General features: G+C 41.5%; 1 protein-coding gene across 1 annotated transcript in view; it reads left to right on the top strand.

The window, feature by feature from the left end:
• lrrk1 (leucine-rich repeat kinase 1) overlaps positions 1 to 13,821 on the top strand; it is a 59,595-nt gene extending 45,774 nt beyond the window's left edge. Inside the window, 8 exon segments of the mRNA XM_034581713.1 lie at positions 221 to 372; positions 2,963 to 3,080; positions 3,862 to 3,978; positions 5,447 to 5,644; positions 5,755 to 5,969; positions 8,121 to 8,564; positions 9,710 to 9,811; positions 11,342 to 13,821. Of these exon segments, the coding sequence (XP_034437604.1) occupies positions 221 to 372; positions 2,963 to 3,080; positions 3,862 to 3,978; positions 5,447 to 5,644; positions 5,755 to 5,969; positions 8,121 to 8,564; positions 9,710 to 9,811; positions 11,342 to 11,519 (1,524 nt within the window). The 3' untranslated portion in view covers positions 11,520 to 13,821.
• The last annotated feature ends 284 nt before the right edge of the window (positions 13,822 to 14,105 follow it).

Here is a 14,105-nt window from a genome sequence, read left to right as displayed (position 1 = left end):
CAGTTTTCGCTGCCTCCGGTATAAGACTTTCGTGGAAAAAGTAAAAATTACGTTAGCAGAAATTACCTCGGGCTTTTCAATTTTCCCCTGCAGCTATTGGTAGCTTTCCCCAGGTAACAAAAATGCCGCCTTGATCATAGCATTGGCATCAGGAGTTTCTAGTTCAAATTGGGATTCTAACTGTGTGTGTGTGTGTGTGCGTGTGCGTGTGTGTGTGCAGAGGCCGGTGGCTATGCAGTGTGTGAGGCAGATGCAGGAGCCCAGCTTCCCCTGCCTCAGGTTTGTGTTGTCCTGTGACAGCCACTCGCAGCTCTTCCTGTCCCAACTGCAGGGATACAGCGCTGTGTTCTGGAGCGGAGACAAGGATGACAGGTTTGTCTCAACCCTGTAGTAAATCTGCTAATACCTACTTTTTTTTCATTAGATTTTAATCCATGAATAAAAGACTGACATACTACCCTTCACAGACCTGTCCTGCTTTTCACACATTTCAACTAAAACTTAGTGTTAATATGGAACATTTTATCTGCATATTTGCAGTAGAAAAGACACATGTCAAGTCACAGTGTGGATAATATCTGTACCATATCTTTTCAGATCCATTCTTTACTGCTTTGGTTTCAATATTTACTGAATAGTCAAAATGCAGTTTGTGCCCAACCTGAGCACTTTGAATGTGTGGTCCGTCTAAGAAATGTCACTGAAATGGACACAAATAAAAAAATGCCTTGATAGATCTGGATTCAGCAGATAGGCCCTTCAAATGGATTGAAGCTTATTTATTAAATAATCTGATCAAAAGCACATCAAGTGCCGCTGCAGGTCTTTCTGGTGACCTTGTGATTGATTTAATGGATGCTATATGTGAGCATGACAGTGTTGAAAAGTCATTGTAGCTCCTAGAACACGTCACACACACACACACACACACACACACACACTTATTCAATCCTTCAGTGCTGGCTGTATAGTGATCTGTTCCCTCAGAGTATTAACCCTCAGCTCAGCCTCTCGCTCCAGCTCATTAACTGGGATGAGGATAACTGCTTTACTTGGACCTCCTCAGAAGGACTCTTCCCCAGGATTCGGGGACTCAAAAAGTGTCTGATTTCCATTGTGAAATTCAGGAACTCTAAGAATATTTAAACTCTTTTCACCATCAGAAATGTAGAACATTGGAACAATACAGTTCCAATATAGGACAATATAGAATATAGAACAATATAGGTTCTTAGGAAGACCACACTACTTTCTTTTGAGGCTCTGCTCCATGTTGACATGACTGCATCATATCATTTCTGCAGATTTGTTACGGAGCTTTTTTCCTTTCTTTATTCAAGAGCGTGGTCTTTCAGTTTGAGAGCATGACTTGTTGAATTTATGTTCAGATTGTGTATTACTTTTCATCAAATTCCTGCCCTTGCACTCAAATAGCCCTTGTTTGCACTTAAATTTGCTCTGCTCCTGCTCAAACTGTGTGCTTGCACTCTGATATATTGTTGTTCGCACACATTTCCTGCGCTCCACCTTCAACCCTTTTCCGCACTCGGGCTGCTTTCTGTGCACTCGTGAATCGTCTGCTCACAGATTTCTCCTCTGCTCTTGGATGTTTTTGTTAAATTTTTTTTGTGCAACAACCCTGTCAAAATTCCCCAACCAATAGAATGCCAGGTGTAGTGTTGACCACTGGTCAACCAATGAAATGATCCCTGCATCGATCCCGCATCCTTCAGAGCATCCCGTCCGGGCGGTTACTCTTTAACTGGATTCATCCCATAGACTGTATGTAAAAGAGGTTCATCCACTCCCGCCCTTCCTATATTCCAAAAGTTATAGAGAAAGCAAGGGGAAGTCTATATAATAAAGCCGTGGAGGGCGGGAGTGGATGAAACCGGTTAAAGAGTAACCGCCCACACCGGACGCTCTGAAGTAAAGGGAACACGCCCACAACAATGCAGGGATCATTTCATTCATTTCATTGGTCGACCAGTGGTCAACACTACACCTGGCATTCTAGAGCAGAGGAGAAATCTGAGAGCAGACGATTCACGAGTGCACAGAAAGCAGCCCGAGTGCGAAAAGGGTTGAAGCTTGAGCGCAGGAAATCCATGCGAACAGTATATCTGAGTGCAAGCACACAGTGTGAGCAGAAGCAGAGCAAATTTAAAATGTAAACAAGGGCAGGAATTTGATGAAAAGTAATATGCAATCTGAACATAAATTCAACAAGTCAAGCTCTCAAACTGAAAAACCACGCTCTTGAATAAAGATAGGATATAACATAATTTGTCAACTGCACATTCATGCTGTCATTCTACTATTCTACCACATCGCAAAGGTTCTACTGGATTAACATCTGGTGACTGAGGAGGTCAATGACGTTCACTGAACATGTCACGTTCATGAGACTTATACTTTGTAACATGGAGCATTATCCTGCTGAACATTACCATTGGAAGATGATAAACTGTGGCTATAAAGGGATGAACATGGTCAGTAACAATACTCAGATGAACTGTGACATTTAAACCATGATTGATTGATGTTAAAGACTCAGAGTGTGACATGAAATACGTTCATTACTCCACCACCACCAACATCCTGAAGCCTCAGCAGAAATCCAGATTCATCAGATCAGGCTTTGTTTTTCAGTCTTCAGTTGTGGTTATTTGAGGGACTGTAGCCTTTCTATGCGCTCCAACCAGTCTGGTCTTTCTCCTCTGACCTCTCTCACCAACAAGGCATAAGTTCAATAGTATCTAGAGGATGATTAATGCAAACAGTAAACAAATGCCCTGACATGTCTAATCTGCAGAACTGACTTGTTCCATGGTTTTTTGTCTCTTTGATTCTGAGTATAAACACTTGAAACTGCTGTGTGTGAAAATCCAAAGTGATCGACAGTTTCAAAGAAACTGAAACCAGTGCCTGATCATACCATGATGCTGTGTGTGCTGAGCAGGAACTACAGTGTGGTGAACGTGGAGAAGGGCCAGGTGGCGGTAAAGAGGATGTCTTGTCCAGGCGCCAGGATCAGCTGTCAGATGAAGATGTGCAACACTCTGTGGATGGCCACCGAGGTACACACCATGTCGTAGAACCAATTCTTTTTTTATTCAGCTTCCCAGGAGATTTACAGAATTCGTAGTAATATTTTTGTAATTATTTGGTTTTATCTGTCTATACATATGGCAGCCAGTTGTTCTATGAACTGTAAGGAAGCCAGCACAGTGTTTTTCTATCCACACACAGCTGGGTGCTGACAACCTACACTTAAAATTCTCATAACTCAAACTCATTTGAGCACATTTGCTTTTGGATAAATAGTCTATGTAGAGAACCTTTCTTCTTTTAAGAGATCTTTGTTGTCACATAAATGTTTAATAAAAAACTTTGAACCAAAGTTTTTGATTAAAAATGAGCCCCGGAGTCAGTGGTGCACAGACTGTGTAGCAGCTGCAGAATTGTTGAACACTCAGAAACTGACGAACACTCCTCACAGCAGGAACCAGGATGTGCACATTTGTTTTCTATGAGGAGTAGCACAGGGTTCGGTCAATACACACAATGGCAGACTCTCTCTCAGTTCTCAGCACAAAAGCTTTCCAAGTTTCTCCGGGAGTTTGAAAGTATGTCACTCAAACGTACTGTGTCATTTATGTCCATGTTGTCCTACTACAACAGGTAACCCAGAACTTTACTAACATACTCATGAATTCAATATAAGGGTTCACAGATTATCTGATTGATTTTGATGGCAGAGAATGTTTTTAGGAACGTTCACAAAAATACATATAAGATGAACAACATATTTACTTTAAGTGTTTTATTATTGTTGTCTGGCATGTGTTTGTACCACAGGAGCAGGAGGTTTTCATCTTCAGTCTGAAGGACATGTGTCCACTCAGTCAACCCCAGAAACAGTTCTCCTGTCCTGCCATCATCACCTGCCTGTTCCCAGTTCCAGCAGGAGAACAGGTCAGCTGTTCACACACTCACACACACAACCTGTTCACACACACAACCTGTTCAGCACAGGGTTCAATCAATAAATACATTAAATGCAACTTTTTTACATATTTATCAATAAATTATCATCTCTGATGAACCAAAGAAATGAAATCATTTCAATACACCATTGGGTGAGTTATTTTAAGTTGTTTTACTCTCCAATCAATCTACAAAAAAGGCCACCTTGTAAACTTGTGCAACCATATCAGAGCACCACCACCACCATCCCCCCACCCCACCACTCACCCTGAGAAGTAAAAGCTTACCTGTCACTCATAATTACCCTAAAAGAACTCACTGCCAGTAGCACGACTGTGAGTGCGAGGCACTACAGAATCCTTTTGTGGGAAAAGTGGTTTTATGGTCTGTGCTGCCACGCCCCCTCTGACCTGCAGTCCTGCTCCCAGTCGTAACTGCTGCACCCTGGTTACCTTTTGAAGTGTACCAGATTGAATCCAGGTGTTATCAGGGCGGGTGGTGCTAGAGGGGGACAACTGTCCGAACTGTAATGACTGGTATCAATGAGTGCAATGAAATGTAATGTGTCTTTTTCTGTATGTATGTTTGATATCTTGGAGTTAGTTTTAATGAGCCAAACAGTAATACAATGTAATAACATCTTCAGACTGATTAGACTAAATGATACTGCATCGTCATATTTCACATTACAATGTAATTAGGTGGAATTTACATGTCACATTAATACAGCAATTAGTTTAAAGCAGAAGGAAATCTAATTAATGTAAACAAAAGCTCAGTAAAATATACTTTATCATTTGTGCAGTGTGCAAATAGACACTATACAGGTTTGTGTGGAAATAATGATTCTGGCAGTGCAACTGCAATTATGCTCATATTTTTATACCACTGAGTGACTTATTGGTGGGTGAACTGACTGTGAAAAGATCCCTTTTTAACATGACACATTAGATGAAGGATAGAATCTATAATTCTGTACCATAATCTCTTCTGAAGTTTAGTTGAAGTCAATATTAAGGCTTGAGTTGAACAGATCTAATAGGAATATTTGTCTTGGTTGTTTCATGTTGGTTAGTTGCAAGTATATATACTAGGACGTACCTGTTCCCCACATTCCAGCAAAGAAACAGCATTAACTGAGCGTTTTGTTCTAAAATGACCAAAAATAAGAACCACTGAAGCCTCTTTTTCAATAAAACGATGATGAATTTGTGCAGATAATCATACATTTTCCAGATTTTTTCTGACTCTGCACAAAACTTTAAATAAAGTCTATTGGGAGAACCTCGGACCGGACTATTCAATCAATCAATCACATTTTAATTGTATAGCCCATATTCACAAGTTACCTTATAGGGCTCAACAAAGTGTGACATTTTCTGTCCTTGACAAGAGTAAGCGTGGGCAAAAAAATGTTAAATGTTCATGTAAATAGATTTATTCCTCACCTCTTTAGAGCCTGGACAGAGTGTTTGCTGGGATGTCTGATGGCCTGGTGGCAGTGTACAGCCTGGTGGAGGACCTTCCTCTGGAGGGGGAAACCTACCTGTGTTCACACACCATCAACAAAACCGTGTTTGGTCTGAAGGACTCAGATCCCAGGCAGAGACCCTACCCAGTCAGGAGCATGGCTCTGGTCAGCAGTGGCTCCCAGGTGAGCACATTTTCAGTGAGGAATCTTTTGAGCGTGACATTAAGTTTGATAAGTCACTAAAAAGTTGCTGAATAAACTGCTGCTCCCGTCTCTGTCTGTGTGTTTATCAGTTATGGTTTTCCAATGGTCCTGGTTTGCTGGTCATCGACTGTCTGAGTCTTCAGGCAGTTCATAGGTTGGAGCCCTACGACCCGCCGTCTTCCATCGTATGCATGGCAACCAGCCTTAGTCTTTGGGGAGAGGAGGCCGTGTGGACCCTGGATGACCACATAAACACCCTGCTGCTCTACCACGCTGCCTCCTATGAGCTCTGTGCCAAGTACTGGTGAGTTGAGCTTTAACGTACAGGGCTGCCACATCATCTGGTGCAGGTTCTGAGATGGAAGATCAAATGAAATGAATACTTTGAATTTATAAAGTCTCTGCAGTAGTAATCTGTTTGCACCATTCAAAGCACAATATTACATTAAAGACACTGGCAGATCACCATACAACTAAAATGTGCATCAGTGTCATAAATCCCATGTTGTCCACAGTTTTAAACAGCTCTGCATCCACAGCTAGTCAGAATGAGCCGCCTCAGTCACGTCTTTCCATCATTTGCTTATTTATATTTTTTCAATACTCTAATGCATCAGGCATCAGCACAGCCATTGTTCTAGAGAGTCGGTCTGCTGGTTTGTGAGCGCAGCATGGATCCACATTATTAGTGTAAATGTGATAAAGTTATCGTCACCATTAGGGTTGCGAAGGCACAAGCTAAGACTCCAAAAAGCAACTCCTGAGTTGGTCCTGGTGTTTCAAAGAGTAGGCTCAGAGAGGCCAAGCTTTTTTTGTGAAAATCTTGATATAACCTAACAAACTGACGTCCCATGAATCTGTTTCATAAAAGTGGTTTGAAGTTAATGTGAGTAAACATCAAGTCTAGTTTAGTTTATGAATTGAAAGACCGACCCGAGACGTCAAGCGCTGATCACATCGATTCACAGCTATGAAAACTGACATGTTAAATGTTGCTTTGAAACCACAAATGGACACACTGTCAACATGTTTTTTGAAAAGTAAAATATTCCAGAAGAAACAAAATGTCAGTGCCATAGACAAAGCAAAAGAAAACTCTTGGCAACATGTCGTTGGTGAGCAGAGAGCTCCGAGGTAGGGATGAGATTATTGGCTGAAGTATGTGACCTCGATTTGTTGTTGTGCTCAGTTTGCTATTTTGAAATTCTGGATTCAAGCACTGCACAGGTGACATGAACCATCTTATACTATTACATTACATTTCATTTAGCTGACGCTTTTATCCAAAGCAACTTACAATAAGTTACTTACAAAACTAGGTTATTTATTTCATGGTGATACAATAAGATAATCAGCATTTTTCTTTTACTTAATTTATGTAGTGAAAAGCATGTTTCATAAATGGATTTATTTTTGCAATTTCATAACATTTTATTTAGTGACATTTTAAGAGAGAATAGCAGTTTCTTATTATGACTTTCAAAAAACCCTCTTAACTGGGGAAAAAACATATAGATAAGATAACATGTGTAGCAGAGCACATTAACAAAATTACAACATTTACAACATTGATGATAAAAGACAGTGACCAACATGAATGGTGTATCATTAAAGAGTTTAAAGTATTTACACAAAATGAAAATTTCGGAAAGAGAAGATTATTATTATTTCATTGCAATAAGCACATGAATACTGTGCAGATACTAAATATTAAATATATAAACAAATGTGACCTCAGCTTTTCATTACAAGATAAGTACATTCAATGTCAGTATGTGATATAAACAGTTTGACTCATCTTCACTTCCCAGTGCAGCAGTGAGGAGGAACTTTATAGAATACACACTGGTTCTGTCCCTGTAACAATGAATCCAAAAGCACCACCCCAGCCCCCACGGGAACCATCTTGTTTGAGAATAATGCTCTTTCAGCCCACGTCACAATGGTGTTTGTGACGTGGGCGATGTGAACTCTCTGTGGGGATTGTTTGAAACCTGAGATTTCAGTGGAGACAGAAAATCCAAACTTTTAGCTGCAGAGAAAAAACCTCACTGGATTTAACAGTTTCTTATAGTTTGAGATAATACGGTTTAACTGTTTATAATACACCGACATCACTACATGAAGTCCAGCTCTGTGTCTTTATTTAGTTTCTCCAGGTTTCCCTCTGTGTTAAGGAAGTTATGTCACATTTAGACACATTCCTGATGATGGTCCACACACTGTATCATACTGGGCCGGTTGAGTAAACCTCCCAGTGAGGTCTCTACCGTCCTAATCTATGAATATTTCAAGTAACACTATAGCTCTGTTACTTCACGTCGGCTAATGCTCATGTATAAGTTGCACTCTGACTAAAGATGTTCAGTAAGTTTCCATATGTATTCTCTTTTATCCGAAACATTATATGTTATTGAAACATAATGGAGTTTTGATTTGCTGTTTTTTGTTTCAGCTGCAGCGACAACAATCCTCTCCGAGATGTCTTCACTGTGCAGCATCCTGCAGGGGTTACCACGGTGACGGCCACTGACCTCAAGACCATGGACCAAGAAGATAATGTGGAACGGAATAATGGAGAAGTGACATTGATCTACAGTGAGGAGGCGGGCACTCAGATCATCCAGCACCAGGACTCACTGACAGACTACTGCTCCATATTATCCAACTGCTCCCTGGAGCCACCGAGTTCAGACAGTTCCAGCGCCGTCGACCTCGGCTCGTCAGCCACCCACAGCAGCGCGGCATGGTCGGCTGACCAGGAAGGGACAGGCGGTGCCAAGGACCAGCAGGCATCCACCAATCCTGATCCGGACTCAGCAGAGACTGTGAACCCCACAGTGCCTCAGCTGCAAGCCTTCAGTGTGCTGCCTGTCAATGGGACTCTGTGGATCCCCAGGTACAAACAGTGAACACCTAATAAACACCCTACAGACAGCAGCTACGATTTAGAGTTATAGCAGCAAGTGAATATAAATATGATGCAGTGTAAATGAGGACAGGGCAAATAAAGGTATTAATACCACACATCTACAGCATCAGAGTTTTAAAGGCTTGGTAAACAAGTTACAGACTGGACCTTGTACACTGTGTTAGTAGTGAAATAAATGCATCAACACATACTGAAAAACATACAAACTGGTTCTGTGTTTACTGGATATAATAATATGTGCTGTGAAATAATTGACATAAGCTGATCAACAGAGAGAGAAACATTCCTGTTCTTGCACCATTAAAACTTGAGGAATTTATCTGCATTTAAACGCTTTTCCAACATGTCAGTCACTTGATAGTAATCATTTGTAGAGCCACTTAATCAAAAGCAATAATCACTATTTATAGGACGTCACTGCACTGTAATGAGCTGTAACTAAAATTTCAGATATAACAAATTTGAGGATATGAGGATCCTCAAACACATGAGGATACTCATGTGTTTGTATATTTTACTTATATACAGTATCCATACACTGAGCTAATGATATAACATGACTGACTTAATTTTTATTGTAATTGTAAATATGTTGCATTGTTTTAAGAAATATCAGGTTGCAAGCTCAGGTGGAACAATGTAGACTGAGATACAGATTTAGATTCTTATCTTGTAACTTTTATTTATATATATATATATATATATATATATATATATACACACACATACACATACACATACATACCCCAGACACTGCACAACTATACGTAGTAAGATTTGATTAGCTTCCAAGTTGACCTTTCACATGAACAATGACCAGACCCTATCAAACACAGCATACCCAACAGTCACTGTGGCTACATTACCAGTAAAAATAAAGCTTAATTAAAATAAACATAAACCAAGTCAGAACATTAACACAACATCACTAAAATAAAAACTAAAAGAAGCTTTATTTAACTAGGATACTTAACAGTCCCATGACCCTTAAACAGTTACCTCATTAACTAACTTATATTCATCAAACTGCTGTTGCAGCCTCTTCACTGTTACTTAAATGCAATAACAAGTTGAATGTATGTTTATGAGCTGTGTGTTTTGTTGTCCACCAGGCGTGGAGGTGACGTGATTGTCATCGAGATGCAGTCACATGGTGATCAGCTGATGGGGCGTGTCATCGCAGTCCTCAGTCCTCCTGGATGTTCCTCTTTAGGGTGAGTTCATTTACTGTCCAAACGTGAAGTGGGATTCAAGTTATTGTTGCACAGGCTTGAATCAGTAAAGTCCTAACAATTTCGACAATTTTTTTTTATCGAGCCAAGTAATCCTGTCCCAATCTATAAAAGAGTGAATTCTTCCAATATCTCTGTCTTGATTTGAGTCTTTGAATTAGTAAAGGAATTAGACCCCCAGTGGTGCTGCAGTCTCCCTCTTCCTGCTTTAAACAGTTTGTACAGGTAATCTGGTTATTGATATCTAACTAGCTAACTACTCTGTGTATTATGTTTTTAATGTATTATCATGTTATTCTTCTATTGCTTTAGTGAGATGGATTTGATCCATTAAGAATACATTTTATGTCCAAATAACAATTAAGAGCTTTGTTTTGCTGTGCGTAGTTGTCAGGCTTCCTGTATTCACATTAAAGGTGAGTGAGTGCTTTCCTCCACCTGCATGGAGCCCACTTTGAGCTCTGCTGGAAGCCCTTCACCCCTGGGGGAGGACAGCCAAAGAGCTATATGTTCATTTACTGATGCAGCCTCAATAAAGCGTAGAAAGATCCTTCATCATGTACTTATGGTGCTTCGCTGGGCCTGTAATTATTCCTGTAAAGCAGCCAGCAGCTGGTCCTGTGCAGAAAGGACTTCTGTGTGAGCTGCAACAAAGGGGCCTTGCCTTTTAGCAACAGGCAATAAAAGGGCCACCTAAAATTTGGACCTTAATAAGCAGCTATTACATGGTGCACCTGTAACAGAGGCGACATGTTGAGAGGTCATAGTGGAGGTCAAGGGAGGGGTCATGAGGCCTGTGGGCCTTCTTTATAGTTCATAGCTGCTGATGTTGTTCTGACATCACACTGCCTGACCCCTCTGACTGAGCCGTGTTACTCCAATACAAGTGTAACATTATGGTTTAATGTGTTTGTTAGTTCACGTGTGGCCTCGACATCTCCTCCAGCTCTCTGTGACGTCACGGAGCGCAGCCTCGCCGGCCTGTGGCGCTGATCACGTGGCTGTATATCACAGAACTGAAGAGGATAATGACACACTTCAGAAAGATGAAACAACAATGGAAGAGCATAATTTAGGGTTGTTCTGTATGATACATGGGTGGCTGAGCTCAGGATAAAGGGTCACCAGAAGCCTTTCCTTCCTCCCAGAATGCTTTGTGTCACAGCCTTCATAAATTAGACTCAGTTCAAAAGAAGACTTGTCCCATGTACAGTGTATAACCTTGTTCTTTGACCCTTTGAACAGAGAAGCGCAGGAGTTTAGTTCGTAACCAGCTCTTGAACAAACAGTAACTTCAGTGCTGACAGTATATTCAGAATCCTTCGTGGCTTTCCAACGAGCCGCTTCCTTGAACTGCCCTCTAGTTTCCAGGAAAAGCTAATTACAGTGCACCGAGATGTCCCACCAACTTTAGCTCCCTCTCCGCTCTGCATCACTCTCTCTTTCTCCTCGCAGATCGATCTCTTTTTACGCGGCCCTCACTCCCTCCCTACTTCTCTCCCTTTCTCTCAGGATCCTGGAGGAGGCAGCAGTGGTGGCAAAGGACACAGTTGTATGTGGCTTTCATAAGGAAAACATGGAGTGGTGCCTGTGTGTCTGGAGGGGCTGGGGCTGCCACGAACTGGAAGTCTTCTACCAGTCCTACGAGGAACTGGGCCACTTGGAGACCAGCATGAGGAAAAGAAGGTAGCTGTTGTGCTGCGACGGCAAGGCACAGAATCGCAGCTCTGTATGGAGGGCGAGCTGAGGGGAATACACGCCGACAGACTGCCAGTGTTCAGAGCAGGGGGGGTGGCCGAATGCTGACATCAGTGAAACGCAGGAGGGGGAGGAGGTGGAGGAGGTGGAGGAGGTCTGCCGTAAGGGCTGAGCCTCAAGCTGTGCACAGTGGTTATATCCCCTCACTACATACCTCAGCACCAGTAATGTATTAGGAAAAATCTGTCATCTCCGAGCACACGTGAGAGACCATAGAGCTGAGTCACAGAACAAAACCTACATGCAGACTCTACTTCATCACAGTGGGTTGAATGTTGCATTGTCATGTTTCAAGATGTATTTGCTCTCTGGCAATATGACTATGATTTCAGTTGAACATGTGTTGGACTGTTTGAGTCTTATTCCAGCTGCTGCAGCTCTGTTCTTTATTCTTTGTGTCTATTTCAGTCTTTCTTCTTTTAACTGCTCCAGTCGTTATGTCCTTTGCATGGACACCGGATGTCGGGGACATTCTTATGGGACAAGTACTCTCTGTTTTATAATGAGCTGGGATTAAGCTGCTGGTAAACAGCTGTGTAGTAAAAAACAGACAGCAGTTTGTAGATGGGTGGATGACACTCACATAATCAGAACACAGCCTTCCTCTCTTTTCCAGTATATTTTAGCTTTAAACTGTGCCATATGAATCTGCATGCCAGCTGCAGCTCCCACTGTCACCAGAGTGGCCTGTGAGCAGAAAACTCACATCTGGATTCTGTGCAACATGATGCAACCAACCGGTCGTTCTCAGCTTTTATCAGTTTCAACACTTTCTTTTAAACAAAGCTGCATGTTGTCGTCAGACCCTGTGTGTTCCTCTCTTCCCTTGGCATCATATTCAGTGGACAACCATTCCTGAAAATGTCCCTCTATTAAATATTCGTTTTCATTATTCCTGGTCTGCCTTTCCTTCACAGGAAAAGATGTGGCACGCACTGGACATGATGACAAAGAAAGAGGCTGGTGCATGTGCACATTTGACATTATGTAGAAAATAAAACTAGCTCAGTGTAGCCATGTTGGACTGTTCTTCTTTATTAAAACAACATGTTGTGGTTGACTTGTTTGGCCATGAACAGATGCACCAGTTGTTCGATTCAGTTATATTTCTGCCAGACTAACTGGCCAAGAGGTGTCGGCCCCCTCAGCGGTCAATACAATTCAATCAAATGAATAGAAAATACACATGGTGTCTCCACTAGGGACCACAAGTGTCAACAAATCAACCACAACAATCGGCATGACTTCAATTTACTGCAGCCCCCATCAGTGTTTGTAGAATATCATTTTGAAGTTGAAATCCCCAAAATTCCTGCATGACATGGTGTTCGACGTTTACCATCAGATTATACCACCATGGAACATCTGGGCTTTTCAGAAACATGAAAGAAAACTGCTGTGGAAAAAACCCACTGTGTTACAGATGTTAGTGAAAAAGAGTCCATGTCACAACAGGGGGAGTCTTAATGTCTATAGAAGCTTGCTGATAACTACTTCTATAGCTGAACGAGTCAAAGACCTGTAAAATGTTGTATTGCATCTCTCCTCTTGCTTCCTGATCTGTTCACCCACCACCAGGCTAAAGTACAATATAACACCACATCTGTTCACATGGATTACGTTAAACAGATCAAAACATCAGGATTATCACCAAAGATGACTAACACATAAGATGCTGTAACAGAAGATTGTTGCCGAGCTATTGACTGCTGCAGCTCCTGTCAAGAAAAACAAAAAACAAGAAAAAAGAGAAAAACATGAGGAGGGGAAATTAACCTGGAAGAATGAAGCACACGGGACTAATGCAAATTTGATCAGATGAGGTCTGTTGGGTGATATATTAATAATACGTCCTTTCTTTTCTTTTTTTTTACTAGAGAGATTACAGGGGTGGCAGCATTAAGAGCACAGGGCTCCACTAACAACAGAGCTTTGGTTGAACTATTTGTTTAATTGTGTGGTTCCAGTGTGAACACCGCTGTAGCAGATCATTACTCCCCACATGGTTTTTATGTATTTATATGTTTAGGGATTTTTTCGGCCTAATAGTTTTGTTGACTTGTGGTGGAACATTCACAGTTCTACTGTGGCCAGTCAAGAAGTGTATATAGTCCATACCAGCCTCAGAGTGAGGCAGACCCTATTTATTTATCAGAATGTATAATGAAAGTCTATTGCTATAGAAGTTGTAACAAATCTCTGTACAATTCAGTACTGAATAAAGTTCTTGTAATAAATCTGTGCTTTGTTTGAAGAATTTAGACAGATGGAAACTTTACAGATCTGTTCCTCTGCGTTCATGCACTGTACAGAGAGAGAGAGAGAGAGAGAGAGACCCCCCTCCTCTGATGGAGGGATGATGACAGATGGGAGAAGGAAGCTGATAACATGGCTCCTGCTTGGTATGAGCAACATAAGAGGCTGCCTCCTGCACTGAAACCTGGCCAAGCTTTCTGCCCGATGCCTGGAAAAGTCTTGTGTTCAGCGTGTATCCACTGATGTTATTAATTTCAGCAAT

Source organism: Hippoglossus hippoglossus, chromosome 3, assembly GCF_009819705.1.
Source record: "Hippoglossus hippoglossus isolate fHipHip1 chromosome 3, fHipHip1.pri, whole genome shotgun sequence".
Classification (NCBI taxonomy): Eukaryota; Metazoa; Chordata; class Actinopteri; order Pleuronectiformes; family Pleuronectidae; genus Hippoglossus; species Hippoglossus hippoglossus.
Note: the sequence above shows the minus strand (reverse complement) of the source record. Positions and strands in the feature narration are given on the sequence as shown.